At 45.1% G+C, this 17,823-nt stretch overlaps 2 protein-coding genes across 9 annotated transcripts in view; one reads left to right on the top strand and one right to left on the bottom strand.

Moving 5' to 3' along the window:
* Nucleotides 1-17,823, bottom strand: part of NF1 (neurofibromin 1) — a 75,358-nt gene that overhangs the window by 9,337 nt on the left and 48,198 nt on the right. For 7 of the 8 annotated variants that reach the window (XM_085557182.1, XM_021533030.3, XM_021533029.4 and 4 more), the window contains 17 exons: nucleotides 11,266-11,698; nucleotides 10,688-11,028; nucleotides 9,753-9,955; nucleotides 9,279-9,472; nucleotides 8,793-8,933; nucleotides 8,284-8,563; nucleotides 6,960-7,174; nucleotides 6,740-6,801; nucleotides 6,498-6,612; nucleotides 5,575-5,676; nucleotides 4,554-4,694; nucleotides 4,088-4,214; nucleotides 3,414-3,545; nucleotides 2,742-2,877; nucleotides 1,835-1,992; nucleotides 873-995; nucleotides 66-193 (listed from right to left, as the gene is read on the bottom strand). In XM_085557182.1, the coding sequence (XP_085413308.1) occupies nucleotides 66-193; nucleotides 873-995; nucleotides 1,835-1,992; nucleotides 2,742-2,877; nucleotides 3,414-3,545; nucleotides 4,088-4,214; nucleotides 4,554-4,694; nucleotides 5,575-5,676; nucleotides 6,498-6,612; nucleotides 6,740-6,801; nucleotides 6,960-7,174; nucleotides 8,284-8,563; nucleotides 8,793-8,933; nucleotides 9,279-9,472; nucleotides 9,753-9,955; nucleotides 10,688-11,028; nucleotides 11,266-11,698 (3,031 nt within the window). The remainder of the gene's footprint in view (nucleotides 1-65; nucleotides 194-872; nucleotides 996-1,834; nucleotides 1,993-2,741; nucleotides 2,878-3,413; nucleotides 3,546-4,087; nucleotides 4,215-4,553; nucleotides 4,695-5,574; nucleotides 5,677-6,497; nucleotides 6,613-6,739; nucleotides 6,802-6,959; nucleotides 7,175-8,283; nucleotides 8,564-8,792; nucleotides 8,934-9,278; nucleotides 9,473-9,752; nucleotides 9,956-10,687; nucleotides 11,029-11,265; nucleotides 11,699-17,823) is intronic. The other variant, XM_077787598.2, reaches the window with a different exon arrangement.
* Nucleotides 13,194-16,246, top strand: EVI2A (ecotropic viral integration site 2A). Its single transcript, XM_021533039.3, has 2 exons — nucleotides 13,194-13,382; nucleotides 15,321-16,246. The coding sequence occupies exons 1-2, from the start codon at nucleotides 13,279-13,281 to the stop codon at nucleotides 16,093-16,095; spliced, it is 879 nt and encodes a 292-aa protein (XP_021388714.3). The 5' UTR covers nucleotides 13,194-13,278; the 3' UTR covers nucleotides 16,096-16,246.

The following is a 17,823-nucleotide window of genomic DNA, read 5'->3' as shown; positions in this document are numbered from 1 at the left end:
GTTTGTTTTTCTGGGAGATAAAAGGACATCAGAAAATAGCAGACAACACACAGAAGAAAGCTTACAAGAACTGTAAGCAGCAGTGCTTGAATTTTTGGGTCAGTCAGAACTTCTTCATCCAGGAGAACGTTTGACTCGGAAACGGAAACTTTCCGGAGGTGCGGGTGTTGCTGTGGTGATATCCTCTGGGTTTCTGCCAGATAAAAAAGAGCAACTCATCCAGAGCAAAATACACCCAGAACAAGTCAGAATTGGGTTCTGCACACCGGAGTCAGTCATGTGCAAACCTCAGAGCTCACCGGCCCCGTCATGAAGGTCAAAGCAACGACTGCGCTGTGGTGCGGCAGCACTGGACCACCACATGGGATGTGTTATCAGATGGCAAACAAAAACCCCAATTTCCTCTTCAGTGAAATACAGGCCCAGGGGTGTAAGTACCAAATTTAGGGTCAGGCAGATACAAGAGAAGAACCCTGGTCTTGCATTGCAATTGGGGGTGAGGGCACAGGAAGCAGATGGGGGAGAAGATGAAGAGAGGCATTCCAGGCATCAGCTCACGTTCCATCTCCTGCAGGAATTTGCAGCTGGGGCTTATTAACTTATAGAAGGCCAAATGATATTTATTTCATTGCATTCCTCTATGCAGTCCTTTAGAGCTGCCCTGATTCTGCACCTGTAAACTGAGCAGCTCCAGTGCAGCTGCCAGAGATATGAAGGCTGCACTCTGCAGAAGCCATTGCTAAGAAAGGTGCTTCTCCCTTACCTTGGAATAACCTTGGTAAGTACACACTGAATTTAGAAATAGTCCTTTGTATAGATATACAAAGCATTTATAATTAGTATTATTCTTAAAATGTTATCCTGTGTCTCACCCATTTCATAATCATTTTCGGCTACTCTCCTCATTTTGGGAGGCGTTGTGATTCCAGATTCCATGTCTTGCCTTTTAGGAGCCTTTGTGTCCGATATCAAATGGTCAAAACTTTTCCTTGTACCTAAAAACAATTTATCAAGCAATTAAAAACATTAAACCTATATCCATATTCTAACTTTTTCTGATTTTCTGGCCAAGCTACTCCCCTATCTACCATGTGTTGACAGGAATCTGTGGACCTTTTCACCATTTTCAGGGATGGGACAGAAAATATGATCACACCATGCCGCTCTCCATCACAGCTTCCAGAGTGCTTCACAATACACAGGAGGGAGCATGCAATTAGTCAGGGGGGCATGCCATGGACTCCTGGCCCCCACACAGAATACACATGCCAGGACGTGGTTACTGAAAAGGAAGCAGGAAAGGGCTGGAATGAAGGAAATGCCCCTGTTCTTCCACCTGTGTAATGCCAAAGGGCTTCCACAAGTTCTGCAAAGCAACTCGGCTTGTTTCTCTGATACACGAGTTTGTTGTACACATGATGCATTGAGAAGCCATGAGTACAAATCAGATTGTTTACATACATCTACCATGTTCTGGGACCATCTCCTCCAGCCTCAACCAGAGCACTCAGTGGAGAAGCTAAAAATCCACTTCCTGGGTTTGCTGGAAAGGGCTGGGAGCACAAAACTGGCACTAGGCACCTTCAGGATCTGGAATATCTTTTTTTCTCCACTTCAGCATGCATATTTTGAGCATTGCTCTCACTCCCCCCCTTCATTAGAGTCCTCTTTAACTGTCCAGTGCCCTGAAATTTGCATTTTGCAGAAACTGCATTTATTCCTCTTCATCAGGAATAAGCCCTTAAAGCCAGAACTAATACAAAACCAATTTTTCTCCAGTAATGCTTCCCAGAGTATTCTGTAGACAGATCAATAAATTAGTTATGTTAATAACCTAGAAGCTTTTTAGTGTTGGCTTGTGAAGGCTGCCCCATGTCCAAGCTCATGGATTTCCGGGTGCGAGGGCTGATCTGTCCCACTGTTGGGTAACTGGCAGCCAGGTGTCTGTCTGACCCCTTGGGGGATGACCAGGGCTGGTGTTCCTTTAGTGTCCTGAAAGTGCAGAGAAATTAAATTAAGAAAATCTTAAAACTGTGCTATTTAGGCAGAGGATTTTCAAGCAGCTGAACTATCCATTCTTAAACCCATCTTTCCTACCTGGTTAATTTCCCCAAAACACATAATAACAAATAGGAATTACTTTGGTTGCAAAGATGTCTCAGCTAGTGAAAACAAACAATCTGATGTGAATGTCATGCTGAAGGGATAAAAAATAACCCAATTAAAAGAACACAACCAGCCCATGGGGCAAGATGAAATATATTTAGTAATCAGCTACTCCAATCTCAATGCTAAAAAGGGAGATCATGAATGAAGTGCTCCCTGTTGAGAGCACAGGCTCTCCTTGGCACTTCCAGCTGATTTCCTGGCTGATCTCTCTGGCTACCCACAGGCTGTAACAAGGTGTCAAGGTTTCCCAGTAGCACAGACAGCTCCATGCACTGGAGCTCTTAAAAGGACAAATGAAATGTTCTTCTAAAATATAAATGAGATTAAATCAGGTCTTGTAGAAAGAGTTTAGCAAAAGGTTTAACAGCCTCCAGAGCAGTTAAGCTCTGGAAATTAAATGTGTATGAATTGCACATCCAAATTTCTCTGTGACTCCTGATCCCAGTGTAAGGAGCAAATTGCTCCGGAGCCAGTGCAGCCCATGGACTCAGTTCTCAGCACAGCACAGCTCGCTCACTAGAGGAACCAGGCTTTGCAATGTGGGGAACTGATCTAAAAGTGAGACAACCAACCTGTAGCTAGTGTCACTGTGATGGATGGGGTAGGTATCCATGGGAACGTTTTCCATTGAGACGTCTGTCAGCAAGAGAGACTTTCTGTGCTTGAGGCTGCAGCGGCTCCGCACCTCCTCCGACACCGTCAGCAGGGCTGCAAAGACAGCACAGGCAGGGCAAGGGAAGCTTTCCACCAGCAACACAGTGAACAGTGAAACAATACTCCATCCATCTGCATTTCTTACATGCACCAATGTACATGTACATCAACACCCCTGAGCTGCACTTACACCTTAGGAAATGTACAGATTAAAAGCAGGTCATTTAAGAAGAATTCTGCTTCCCATCCAGTTACAATGACGAGATTTACAAATTTGCCCTCACATGGTCACAATTTCTATGTACAGACCATTGGAAATTTGAAGGCTGTCAGGCATACTGGAGTATTTACACCAAGAAACCTCCAGCCTCCCTGAAGAAGTCCCAAAGCTGCAGAGGACGTGCTCTGCTGGCAAAGCCCTCAGTCTCCACAAAGCCTTCCCAATGTGCCCACCCTGATCGCATTCCTCTCCACCAGTTACAAGTTTTCTTTGTGCTGGTACAATTTTAACAACCTGAACCTGAAGGAATTCCACAATACTCCCGTCCTTTTCAGTCAGCTCAGACTAGAAAGGAGGTTTGGTTCATTACCTGCCAGGTAAGCCACGCTCTGGGTGTTCACCTCAAACTTGTCACAGTTCCTGTGTTTGTTAACCAGAGCAAGGAGTGTGTGCAAAATCCTCACTGTTCTTGCTACAGTGGTAGGGGAAGGATGCCTGTACCCTAAGAAACAAAAAATTACATTTAACTTCTGAATCCATATTTATGAAGCACTAATATTTTGAAAGCATTTTTAAGTATTTTCCAGCATGTTCTCAGACATTCCATCTCAAGGGTAAGAGAGCACAGTGCTACCAGAAATGGCACATTTAAGACTAATTCTTTCTATCCCTCCCCTCAAAACTGCCTAATTTCAAATGTCTGTGCATACATTATATCTGTTATCTCACAAATCAGTCTTCTAAAAAACCCAGTGAGCCTGAGCACAGGCAAACAGGGAGAGACATTCTTGGAGAAAGAAGTAAAAGACTACACTTTGCAACCTGTGACAGTTCAGAACTTTCAGCAGCAGCACTACAAACCTTCACAGGAGATATATAAAGGAAATCTGGTGAAATCCTTTAATCCAAGAGTGTTTAATTCTGTAACTACTCTGTAATCCAAGTTATTCAAAATCCACCACCCATGTGGCCACTTTATCCCTTGACTTGTTTTTATTCCTGAAGTAAGAGTCATCTCAAACAAAGAGCATTACGCACTCTTACCTTTCAGGAGATGTCCCACTAGTGCAAAGTTAAAGTTGGAGTTGAAATTCAGCCCAACAAAATGATCCATCTGCTTGCAGTGCCATTCGAGTGGTCTCCTGATCTCCATGAACACTTCTTCTGGGCTCTGACCCACAAAAAATATAAGAGCACCTCAGTTGAAGTTACTCAGGACATGTCAAGTTTGTTGGGTTTTTTGTTTAAGTGACAGAACAGTTCTTTCAGAGGCTACAGGAAAACATCAAACACTTTCTCAAAGATCACATTCGTACATTTCTGTTCCAGTTTCCAACAGAGTAAGGACAAGTTCTCTCCACATCTTTATCTGTGGATACCACCCAAGTGAAACAATTTCTAATGCAAATTCAGGTTTAGTTGCTTAACAAGTGTTCACAAGGACAAAGCTGGGTTTTTCCCCTTTTCTGTCAGCCCTGACTGCTGCCACGAGTGCAGGCTGCGGGCTCACCTTGTCGTTGAACACGCGCAGGCTGTCCAGGGTGTGCAGGTTCTGCTCCAGCAGGGCTGTCCCTGCCGAGTACAGGTTCACCTCATCCAGCTGCAGCACAGCCATGGCCACCCAGAACAGAGCCTTGTGCATAGGGGAGTCCTGCAGGGAGAGAAAGAGCCAGCACTGCCCTTTAGAGTCAGTTCCTGCGGGTGAAAGAACAACCAGGATGGAGGGGAGGGTTTGTCCCCCTTGTAGCAGGTTTTGTCCTCAGCCAAATTCCAAAGGACACATGCTCACATGGACCTGTTAATGCATTTCACAGGTGAACGGTAGAAAGAAAATTAATTTCAAGCCTTGTTTGCACCTCCCAAGCCATTCCTCCTCACCTCCATCCCTTCCTTGCTCCGTGTCAGAGCCACACTGCCCTGTACCAGCCTGACCAGAAATGGGTCTGTGGTTCTCCATCTGAACGTGGAGTGCAGCTCTGCACACAGAACTGGGCACGCCCTTCCTCATCAGAATCGGAACCACACGCAGGAGGAACTGGCATTCAGCACATCCTGGGTCCCTTGGGCAGAGCTGTTTCTAGAAGAGTTTTATTCACCACCAGGAGCTGCACGAGGCTCTTGGTTCCTCTGTGGCCCCGGTGTGCTCTGAGGCAGGAGCCTGGCAGTGGCCCTGGCTGGCTGAAGGAGCAGCACCCCAGACCTGGCCACTGCCCCAGCCCTGGCGTGCAGGGCAGCAGCACACACAGCTGCAGGCAGCACTGGAGCCTTGGGGAAGGAACGGGCACAGCCTGGGCACAGCCTTTGCCCAGCTGCCAGCCCCGCTCCGGGAAGCAGAACAGAACATTCCCCAGCATTTCTCAAGCCTTTGCACTGGTCCCACAATCTGCCACACTTCCCTTACGTGCTCCTTCCAAGCATGAATCAGTGTGAACTTCAGAAACCCCAACATTTAACTTGTATTTCTGAGATTACAACCATAATCATAATTTACAAAATACATTCTCTGTTTATTCAAAAAGCCAGTGATTTACCTTGTTAAGAAGAGGCTGCAGCTTGGTTAGGGCTATAACTGTGGCTTCTATTAGAACTTGGCTATTATAATTATCAGGGCCTTTTAAACAGCTCTCAAGTCCCTTTTGAAAAAAGAGAGTAATTAAAAATACAACCATAATTACATTTTGCTGTGTAAAAAGATCAAAGCTCTGTGCAATAAATGTTTTTCTCAATTACTTACAAAGCCTGAGCTCATTTTAAACCAACTCTCAAGAACTTTTCCAAGCAGAGTTTTAGACAGGAGAAATAAATGTATGACTGCACAATGTGTACCCTAACAGGCTGCAGGGGTTGTAAGAGCTGTAGAAAAGCTCTTTTATCATTTAGACACTATTCAATTAAAGTTTATGTCTATAAAACTCTAATGAAATGCTTAAAGGACACATATTTAGTACATTGTTCACCTGCTGTGGAACACAACCTGCTTTAGAATAATGGAACATCATTGTCAGAGCAGGCACCTGCTTCAAAGTTTTCTGATATAAATCAGCACTTTACTATATTTACCTACAACACATGAGGTCATTCACTTCCTTTAAGAAAAAGGAAGCTATGCATCATGTGCATGCTGGTAAATGCCTTAACAGAAAATTTCTCATTTATTCAAATACTGACTGCTGGATCCACCATGTCAGGAGTGTTAAACACAATACTGAGACCTATTGATACTCTAGAAGTCACAGCAGTGGTGGAACTCATTCAATTTAAATTCAGAAGCCACCAAATCCATTAAAATTCAGAAGCCTGGCCTACAGAATGTGTATTTCCAATCAGTTCTATACAAAATATGCTAGAAAAAACATTTATCCTAAAATTATGCCAAGTTCTATATCTGATGGGAAGATAAAGCTAAAAATAGCTACTTAATGAGTCATAAAGGAAAAGAGACAGACTCATATACCTTGCTGAGAATTCGGATTATTTGTTTTATTTGTCCATGAGACACTCGTTTACTTATACAGCCAAAGACAACCAGTGCTCTGGGCTGCAGGGAGGGGTTGTACTGGAATGCAAACCTGTGAAGAAACAGAGCACATTGCATTAAACAACATACATACAACCAAATAAATGTATAACAAAAAGATGAGAACTCTGGGTGTACTGCACAGGCAGGGAGGGCTCAGGGTGAAGTCCATGACTCACTTTTGAGCTAGTTCAGTCCACTGGTCCAGCCACTTGCACGTTGGAATATCCCTCATACAAGCCTAAAGAGAAACAGATTGTTTGAATAGATGTAACATGGAGAAAATGGCAATGTGCAGAAGTTTGGCTCTCAGAAATCAGCTGTTAACTGTCAGCAGGGAGGAGGCACATCCCCAGCCCTGCTGCCTGTCCCCCTGGTCTCAGCCCTGTCCCCACGCACCTCCATGATCTCCAGCAGGGCCTCGGTGACCGTCTCCAGCGAGGTGAGGGCGAAGGTCTCGCGCTCGTAGGAGCCGGGCGAGAAGGACCTGTCGCGGTAGCTGGAGCGGAACGCGATCACCGCCGCCGACTTCACTTTGCTGATCCCAAACAGCAAATAAAACTTGGGCAGAGAGAACTCAGTCAAGCTCAGCCTTAAAACTTGCTTGGTCTCCTCTGTTGAATAAAGTTGCACGTATTAGATTTACACCAGGGAAATTCAAATTCGTATTTTCCTCTCCCAGGGACACCAACAGCCAAGGTCCCTGTGCCCATTCCAACAGCGCTCCCTTTGCCGCTGCCCCGAGTTGGGCACAGCAGCTCTGCTCGCCTGCCCTGACTGCTGAAACCAGCACGAGGAGTGGATTCCAGAGACTGCTACAGAGGAACTTGTTTAAAGATGTGCCTCTCTGTGTTCTCCTCACAGTGATTCAGAAAATGGAAACCCAGAGTGCTCCTGCTCTGAAATACCAGCAGAACTGGAAGTTCAAACTGCAGCAGACTCTGCTTTTGGCTCTGGCACTCACATGAAGAAAGACACTTAAAGCAGAAGAAGAGGATGGATGGCTCTACTCAGGCACTGACTATCTTTACAGTTCTGACATTTCAGTTGATTTCAGTGCACTTCAAACCCACTGTGAGCAGGATGCTCAGCAGCCCTGTGCATCAGAGCACAGACACACAGCCACCTCTGTGTGCACACCCACTCTCCCTGCTGATATGTACAGACATAAAATGAGATTTCAGACACTTAAGAAAATATAAGATCATATAAATTTTGAATTTTTCTTCTGCACAAAATTCAGTCTGGTTTTACACTGTGCTTCTGGGCTAAGAAGTGCCAAATTGCTAATAACAATTATTTTAGGACTGCTAAAATACAGCAGTAGATAAAATACCTGTTTTAACACTAACTTCACCATTCCCTTATGTAATTGGCATTTTTGTTACCATGTTATGCAACCCTTCACAAGATGTACATGAACCAATTTTATCAGAGATGTATTTTCTCCTTTGCCTTACCAGAAAAATCACTGGTACTTTCTTCTCTTTTTCTAAAACCCATTATACAAACAATTTACATTATGCACCTGCTCTAAGTAAGATATTTTTTAATTACATACTCATTTCTTGTTGATCATATCCTCATTCTGATTTCTATTCATGCTGAACTACAACCCACTATTTTCTAACTCTCAGAATAGTTTGCAGAGAAAGACAACTCAAATATTTGTTAAACAAATTAAGGATGCAATCAGCTTCATTGAAAATCCAAAAAAGCTCACCACTGAAGTGAAGCTGTGAACAAGTGCAGAGAGAGTGAATGATGTTGATGACGAGCCCATGAGTGGAAGCTCTGAGGGAAAGGGGCCCCGTGGCCACCAGCAGAGTCACCACGTGGAAGAGGTAGGGGAGATGTGCAGCCACGTCCAGGGAGTTGTTGAAGGAGAGCATGAGCATGTACCGAGCCAGAATGGCAATGTCATCCCACATCAGGTGCTGCTCCAGCGTGGGCGTGGGGGACAGACAGGTCTTGTCAATGATTTTACACATCCTCCCAATCACCTGAAAAGAGGGCAACCATTTTGTTCTACTCAAACAGGGAGCACAGCTCAGAATTTCAGTAAAAACCATCAACAATTAACACTGAAATTACTCTACTGCTTGGAACCTATTTTATCATGGGTTTTGCATTGTTGCCTGTCTTGAGTTACCAGAAAGCATCTCAATGTCACATTAGTAAATAAGTTGAAATTATTCTACAAAAGGAAATGAAGGCAAAGAGAGAACTCACTTTGCTTGACACCAGTTTGACATTGCCAGAAGCCAGTGCTACAGCTGTGTCTGCCATCACCTCAGCTTTGATGGAGCCCAAGCCTCCCGTGGCACTGGTTTTGATGAAACTGTCCAGCACTACATCCAGGAGATCTGTTATCTGACAGAGAAAAAGAGTCAGATTAACTTCACTTTTCCACCGTGAACCACCAGCATTCATTTCTTTAGCTGAAGATGCACAACTATCACAAACTGAAGCATCCATTTTAGTGACTTGTTATCCTTTTGGCAAAAAGCCATATGTAAATTTTAGAAGCATAAAGCTGAATTCCATTAGGCTTTAGTACCAGCAATTCTGAAGTAGAAACTATAATTTAACACTATTTCTATTTCATTTTCCACTTTAAAGTACAACTCTTTAAAAAATGCTGACCCCAGTAAGAAGAAACCTGATTTGAAGTGCAGGAAAACACAAGTCTGTTTACAAACGATGCAGAAGCGGTACCTGTCCCAGGCTGCCCCATATCTTGGCCTGAATGGAAGGGTACATCTGCTTCTCGTTGATGGTCATGGTGATGAGCTTGTCCAGGATGGCAGTGACGCGCTGGCGCTTGGCGTCGTCGTTGTGCTTGCAGAAGCGCACCAGGTTGGACAGCCAGGGGGTCATGTACTCCAGGCACAGGTGCTTCAGCTCAATGCCTGCAACAACACCACTCGTCACACACGGCCAGCACTGGCCTCCCTTCATAAAGAACTCTTCCTCAGCACTTTTCCTTTGTTTTAGTGGCTAAAATAATCACTGTACCAGCTGAGCAAAGAACGCTGGGCCAACAGAGAAGCTTCAAAAAGGCATGGCAAAAGGAGAGAGCAACAGAGCCAGTGAGGAAGCTCTGTTGGCTAAGCTAGATCTAAAATCTTTTTAGAGATTAGAATCTTTTCAAATTCATGGTTGGCACTAACCAGCACTGCAGTTACTTACTGGATTTGCTAAATCCTGAAATACACTCCTCCAAGAACTCCAAGGTGAGGTGTGGCTCATTTGCTGCAAGAGTCTTACTGATAGATACAATAAATAGTGTGTTGTTGGCAGGAATACACAGACCTGAAGTTTCCAGTAACTGGCCCTCAATCTTTAAATTAAAGGTACAGGTTAAGGCACATAGAAGATTATAGGCAGCAGACCTGTAACAAAGCAAACAGCGTGATTTGTAAGAGCTTTCTCGTACTTTTGAACATACACATATTATACACCACAATACTGACATTTCAAAAATCAATTCAATGCTGCTGTAGTAGAAATTACATCTAAATTCCCCAACATTTTCCCCTGGACTGGTTACAATTCGGAGCAAAAAATAATTTCCTTGGAGAAATAGGAGAGATTATTCCTCTACTTGCTCTGAATAATTTCTGATAAGGTTACAGAGTATGTTTGAAGAGCTTTTTCTATTGGGCTTCTCAGAAAAGCTTGGAGTTCTAGGAAATTCTAAATCCCTTCAGGTGTACCTGAGCTGCTGGGAGAGAGCCTGCCCGAAGCCCAGGGGTGGCCCTGGTTAGCACCCAGCCTGGGGGAACCTGTTCTGACCCCAGTCACAAGCTGCTCTAGGGGGTACAGCTCCCATGTTCTTAAACACGAAGCTCAACACCAGGGAAATCATATGTACCCAATAAACATAGAGTGCAAAGCAGAGCTACTGCTCTTCATACAGAGAAATTAAGTTTCCTTCATGCCTTCACTTCCTCTCTGACAGCATGTGCACTTCTTCACTCACAGAAACTCAATCTTTAAAAAGATGCAATTTATTAAGAATTGCATTTTATGGAGCTGTGGTGAAAGAAAAATGGTTTTGCTCAGGAGAGGGTTTCTAGCAGTGCAGCAGCCCTGGGAAGCCCCTGAGGAGCAGAGCTGAGTACCGCAGGCTGGGGTCCGAGCTGCCCAGGTTGAGCAGGGCGATGTTGAGCAGCGTCCCGGGCACGTCCTTGGGGCGGATCTTGGTGTGCTGGGGGATGGAGTCGGGCTGGGACAGCTCCCAGCGCGTGCGGATGTGGATGATGGACCTGACGATGGCTTCACACTCCTGGTGCATGAAGGTCAGCGGGGTGCCCTGGTTGGCAATGGTCAGGGTGAACTGGTTCTCATCCACCAGGCAGATCTCCTCGATCTCAGAGGCGTAGTAGATGTCATTGAGGAACACGGTCTGGCCCAGCACCCGCGTGCGCTCTGCCGAAGTCACCTGCACCGCTGTCGAGCCAACCTTGGGGACAGAGGAGAAAACTGCTGCAGCACCTCTCGGGAATCACTCGGAGAAAACCCTCACACTTCTACTTCTAGGAAAGATAAATGTACGAAATTTTGTACTTCCTAATGGGGCATATTAGAAAGCTGTGATTTCTCCTCAAGACAAGGGAGGAGAATTAAGAGATAGTAAAATATATTCCAATCCTCTAAACAAAAACAACAGATCACTAGGAACAGCATTACAAGCACTTACTTTAATAGAAACTTTGGTGTCTTTATGAGCCAGTTTGAGAGCATTGTGAAACACTTTCAAGTCCTCCTCCAAAGCCAAGGTAGCTGCTGGGAGTTTCTGCTGGTCGTGTTCGATGTGCTCTGCCAGCTTCCCTGGAGAGTCTATGAAAACAAGCCTTTTGCTCCCTTTCAAACCTGTCAAGAGCCTTTCATGGTATTTGGTGTATTCTCTGACCCAAGAGTTACAGTTATAAATAAAAACTGCTGCGACATTTTCATAAGCAAAGCCTGGAAAAACTACAAACCATTTAGAAAGAAAGTCTGTTTTAAAGCGATTACTGGGGCCAGCGTGTGTGAGGTCCACCACGATTTCATATGGCTTTGCATAGTATGGCTTCAGGGTCAGCAGCACGTGGTAGATCAGCAAATCCCCGTTGATCTGACCGGTCTTGAACCTGTAAGACAGGACAGACATGTCTGAGGCCCACAGCACAAACCCCTGAGTGGCCAGGCACACCAAGAGAACCCCCAGTCCTGTCCATGAGCCAGACTGAGCCTTGTGGCAGTCCTGAAAACACCCCCAGGCCACAGCAGGGCTCTTGTGGCAGTCCTGAAAACACCCCCAGGCCACAGCAGGGCTCTTGTGGCAGTCCTGCAAACAGCCCCAGGCCACTGCAGGGCTCTTGTGACAGTCCTGCAAACAGCCCCAGGCCACTGCAGGGCACTTGTGACAGTCCTGCCAACACCCCCAGGCCACAGCAGGGCACTTGTGATAGTCCTGCAAACAGCCCCAGGCCACAGCAGGGCTCTTGTGGCAGTCCTGCCAACACCCCCAGGCCACTGCAGGGCTCTTGTGGCAGTCCTGCCAACACCCCCAGGCCACTGCAGGGCTCTTGTGACAGTCCTGCCAACACCCCCAGGCCACAGCAGGGCACTTGTGATAGTCCTGCAAACAGCCCCAGGCCACAGCAGGGCTCTTGTGACAGTCCTGCCAACACCCCCAGGCCACTGCAGGGCTCTTGTGGCAGTCCTGCCAACACCCCCAGGCCACTGCAGGGCTCTTATGGCAGTCCTGCCAACAACCCCAGGCCACAGCAGGGCTCTTGTGGCAGTCCTGCCAACACCCTTGGGCCACTGGCCTTGGGCACTGCCTCACGCTCTGGCCACTGGTTTAGTGCCCAGGATGAGGGGGCTTGGATTTAACTCAGCTTCATCCTGAAGTGTCCCACAACCTCTAAGTGCCTCTAACTTTGTAACACCCTTAGAGGTTCAAATTAGATCTATATTTGTATGTGGGAAAATATATTTATCTCAGGAGTCTTAATAATCAAACATCCACACCCCAACTTTTTCAGAGGGTCCAGTGCCACTCCAGTTACTCTGTCCTGCAGTACTCCAATGCTTGGGGGTGTTTCTAAGAATGGTCAGTCCTCTGAGGAGTACAGAGGACTTGCCTACAAAAATACCTCTTCAAAAACATTCACATAATTGAGAATATTTTTTCTCCCTTAAAGGTTCTCTGAATTTTGAGACTGGACAATGCATTTGCCTAAACGACATTTCCAGGGTTCACACAGCAGACTGAATTCTAGTAGGAAGAATTAATTAAAAATAGATTCATCAGCAGCTTGTGAAATTTTAAGGTATTTTTAAATACCTATCACTGTTCTGAGCTATCATTAACTCAACTCTTCCAAGGCAAACAACAGCTACAGAAGAGCTGATAAATTCTCAAAGCACAGGTGTAGCTTTAAGGATTTTGGGACACTTCTCTTGATAGCACCTGAGTGCAGGACAACTCAGGAGATAGAACACAGAACATTCATCTGCACAAGAGATTTTTTCCCCCTGTTACCTCTGTGGTTCGGAGAGCTAAGTTGGTGTTTTTTCCCCCAGTGTGTCATGGTATAGCTGCTACCCAAAGGAAGTGTGTCATAGCTGTGGTTTTAGTTCCCCACTTAGAGCCACATGTCATTGCAGTTACAAGTTTGCCTAAAAAACACCAGCACTGCCCAAATCTCCCTGCTGTACACTGATGGTTGTTTGCATCCGAGGAGCAAATATATGCACAAAGAAACCTTATTGTCAAAGGACTAAATATCTGAAATATCCATGTTCTGTTGACTACGTCTTGGCAAGGTAAGTACACATTTTCCTTGTCTTATTTTAAGCTGTACTTCAAAGTTTCTTACATTTTGTAGAAAATTATATGAAAAAGTATTTTTACAGAAATTTGAGCAATTAAAAATAGTAACAAACTGCAGAAATAGTATCCCCAACTGAATCAGGGAAGCTGATATACTGTATTTTTCATAATTTTAAATGTTATTCATAGTCAGACTGAGGAATTAACAGTGACAGTCACTACTTGGCCCTGTTGTCCTTGCAGTGCAGATCTCGCTGGGTACTGAGACCCTGTCAATACCCAGACATGAAGGGCTGAACTAAAAAGAAAACCAGCTCTTTAAAGATGAGCTCCTTTGCTCTCGTAGTTTCAGAAGCCCTTCACGACGAGCCTGCTGATGTTTAAGAAAAGCACATCTGCTCTGGAAGCCCACAATGAGCACTGGGCTCAGTGTGCCTGGGGCAGAGCTGGAGCTGCACCCTGGCCAGGGACGGGAACGCTGCAGGGTAGCTCTGCTGGCTCTGCCTGTCCTGCTCAAAACAGCTGAAATGTTGAAAAACCCCAAGCTTTGCTGGGTTTGCTTTCCTATTCCTTTTAAAGTATGCTACAAGGAATCATCCAGGTGACTTCCAGCACACACAAACAAAAATCCGACCTGAGCTGAAATTTATGGCTGAAACGGTTTCCAGTTCAAACTAAACAAAGAGGATTAAGCTCAGGATGGAGAATAATTTTATGTTATGGGTGAACTGCAAAGTTACAGACACAGATCTTTTGTTGCTTCCTTGTTGTGTAAGGAGAGATCCCCTTACACACCAGGTGTATCCCTGCCTTCCCTTCATGGGGTCACACACCAGGAACATGCTTCTCTGATTTTTCATATTTAGACACAAACAAACACACTTTGTTACCTTTACAGGCAACAAACACATTTGTTCAAGAACAAATATAAAATTAACAGTGCTACTTTTTGTCACGCCCTGTAGCATTTCAATGTGCACCAAGCAGAGTGTGTGACACCCAAAGGAAACGCTGTGATCTGTTACCACAGACAGCAGAAAGACTCTGTGGGACACAGCCTTGCCCTGGGAAGGTCAGGAGCAGCCTGGCCCAAGCTCTGGGTCACTGCTTGGCTGATTTGTCACTGATAATTTGAGGTTATTATCTTCGTATCAGACCAACCCCACTCTCACATTCCTACCCAGAATTCCAGAAAAATTCAACAGGTACAGATTTGAATGCCACACAAATGTGAAACAGAACATATGAATGGTTACTCTCATTTCCATAATTATTGGTGGCGTTTCAAAGAAAATGTCACAATCTGTAGAATGTTCGGGAGAAAAATACAAGAAGTACATTTGTGATAAAGAGCTTTTTGCACAAAAAAGCAGAAAAATAAGAGAACAAAGATTTTCCTGGGCATTTTAAAGTACTCCAGACAGCTGTGCTAGGAACTAAATACAATTCACGTTAAGTTATTGCAGTCACTTACAGGAACATTTTGGGTTCAAGTTTTTGCCTTGCCCATCTGTTTCCCGCAGGGTTCCCCTGCCTGCCCCAGGGGAATTCAGGGAGGTGAGAAGCAGCCAGTGATGTGTAACCTCCACAGGGTCTTTGTGCAAAGCAGAAGTGATGACCGGGTGTAACACAGGCAGCTTCAGAGAGAAGGAACTCCCAGAGTCTGCCCTGACATCACAAAGCCCTCAGGAGGAAACACTTCTCTTTGCTCCATGTTCTTTTTTGGTCTTTGTATGTTTTATAACCTCAAACTGTGAGAAGTTTGAGACAATCTATTCTTTCATAATCTGGCACCTGAACTTATGCTCCTACATCCCCCCAAAAATGAGGCCATGTATTTTTCATCAAGCCTGCTACTCCCTGAGAAGTCCAATCCAAACCTCTAAGAACCAGCATCTGCTAAACTAGCACCACAATTTGTACTTTTGCAGGGGACTCAACAGCAAGATGCAGACAAAGAGATGCAGTAACCCACACCTGGCCTTCCCTGTCATGATAATCTTCTCCCTGTGGCTGCAAACAGGTGCAAACCACACAGGTTACCCTCACCTCAGAGAAGAAACCTGGAGTCCCATCAGCCAAAACCTCAGTGGGAGTCAGAACAGGACAGAAGCAAGCACAAATTCCCCTCTGAGCCTCAATTTCAGCAGCCAAACTATTACTTTTGAAATACAAAGTACCCTGCCATCCTTCTCCTCCACAATGACTCAAAATTTGACTTCCCCTGCCCCAAGTGCAGTTTCCACCACAAGAGGATTAGAGAAAAGCAGCAAACCCAAGAGCCCAGTGACCAAAGAAACCTGTGAAGACAACAAGTCTCTCATACTGATTTGCTTCATTATCATTGCAGTTCTTGTGCTCATCTGCATCTCCCTGTTTCTGTCCACAGTCATAGCAGCCAACAAAATCTCCTATCTCAAACGAGCCCAGCAGGGCAAACGCAGGCCCAGGAGCAATGGTGACCTCCTGGCCACCAACAGCTTATGGCCCACAGCAGCAGGAACATGGCAGAGGATGCCCAAGGAGACAAGTGGAACCGAGCTGATAATGCAGGAGCTGATATCAGGGAGGGATGCTGTGAACCAAAGGAAAACTGAAGATGAAACTACTGAGAAACTCACCAAAGCAGTAAATAATGAACAAGAAAGCAAAGAACCATCCCAGTCACACAAAACCATTTTAACCAATTTTGTAGTTGAGATTTAATTCACACTCGGGTAAAAATTAATCTTTTGCATTTGCTACACCATTAATGTAAGGCAAAAACTTGTATTTCAAGTAACAGCAAGAATTTCCCCCAGGAAAGCTAAATCCAGATTTTAGAGTTTCTCCATTTATGCCAGTGGGAATTGCTGCAGCCACATGTGGATCCAGAAGGTAGTAAAGCTGTGTTAAATAGTTTTCTCTAAGTAGTGTCAAGACTGGTTTTTGTCCTTTGACCAGAAATCAGGGTGACAGGAGCTGAACAGGATAAACCAAAATGACAGAATCTGCCCATGCTCAAAGACCATAGAGGGGGAAAAGGAACAGACTGTCAGTCTGAGCACTACTCTGAACACTAAGATGCTGCACAGGCATAACCAAGTTGCTTTTCAAAGGAAATAATACATTAGTCACAACTGATTCAACCACTAATCCATGATCTAGTCCCTCTCAAGATGCCCTTTTGGATTTTCCATCGACAGCTTCTTAAACCAGCTTAATTACTTTTGAAGCAGACTGATTGGAACTATATTTATTGTGTTTCAACATTGACTATGAATAGATGAAGTTTGTAGTATTTGCTAGAACATGAGAACTTGTTCAGCTTGTTACCTTCAATAAACTTGCAATATCAGTTTTTAAATTACGTATGTGATTCTATTTCTTTAAGTCAAAATGTTAGAAAAAAATATGACCAGGCATTTTGGAATGTTTTATTTCTGTAACATTGGCTGGGCTCAGTAAAGGTCTCTGATGACTTGCTGTGATTTCCTGCATCATGGAAACACACTCCACTTTCTTCTGACATCAAACAGAACATGCCAGGAATTCCTTTCAACCACAACAACTTTTAGGTTCTTTATTCTTAGAGACCTGACCTTCCCATAATTCCAGGGAGGTGCCTGTGGCTGCTCTCCCTGCAGCAGAGCTTTGCTCTTTAAGGAAACGTGAGAAGCTCTCCACAGGCTGCTCCTTGGGCTGAAGAAGCTCTGTTGCACTGTGGTTACAAGTGCTGAGACTGCACAGTGCCAAAGCTCCAAACATCCTGTGCAGCTGTAACCAACAGCTGTGACACATAAGATGGTTGTTTGAGTTTGAGAGGACCAGGATGACTGAATCCCCCACCCCAATTCCACTAGATCACCCATTAGCTTGGCTGGCAGGGAAGATACAGCAGCAGCAGAGGCAGGACCACAGCACTGTGACAGGACAGAGACAGAGCTCAAAAAATGCAACTGCCAGGCTCAAAGGTGAGCTGTGTAGTGAGGAAAATAAAGCTGGAAGGAGTCTGCATGCTTAGCCTAGAACTGGGAATCAATTACAGGGGTTGAAGAGAATGGGGAGGAGACAAAGAAATCAGAGGAGGAACACCGAGTTAGTGTGAGATGGGGTCAGGATGTGTGTTTGCTGCAGGAGCAGGCAGAGTGTCAGAGAGAGAAGCAGTGCAGTCAGAGAGCCACAACAGGAAGGGCTGCAGAACAATCTGTCTGTAGCTACTGGCAGAACACAATTGCAAAGTGCCAGGAGGACATATTTGGTGTGGGTTTCCTTCCACCACGCAGCCTTTCCAGGCAAAAATGCTCACAGAGACCAAAGAGAGCAGCTTGAGTTACACACCATGGGATGGACAGGGACAGACAGGGGGAAGCAGCTGCTCAGAGCACAGCTCTCCACCAGTGATGGCAGCAGGTCGCAGCACTGTCCACACAGAAAAACAACCAAGCGAGCAGG

This window comes from Lonchura striata, chromosome 19, assembly GCF_050655825.1.
Source record: "Lonchura striata isolate lonStrDom1 chromosome 19, ASM5065582v1, whole genome shotgun sequence".
In the NCBI taxonomy this organism is placed as follows: domain Eukaryota; kingdom Metazoa; phylum Chordata; class Aves; order Passeriformes; family Estrildidae; genus Lonchura; species Lonchura striata.
Note: the sequence above shows the minus strand (reverse complement) of the source record. Positions and strands in the feature narration are given on the sequence as shown.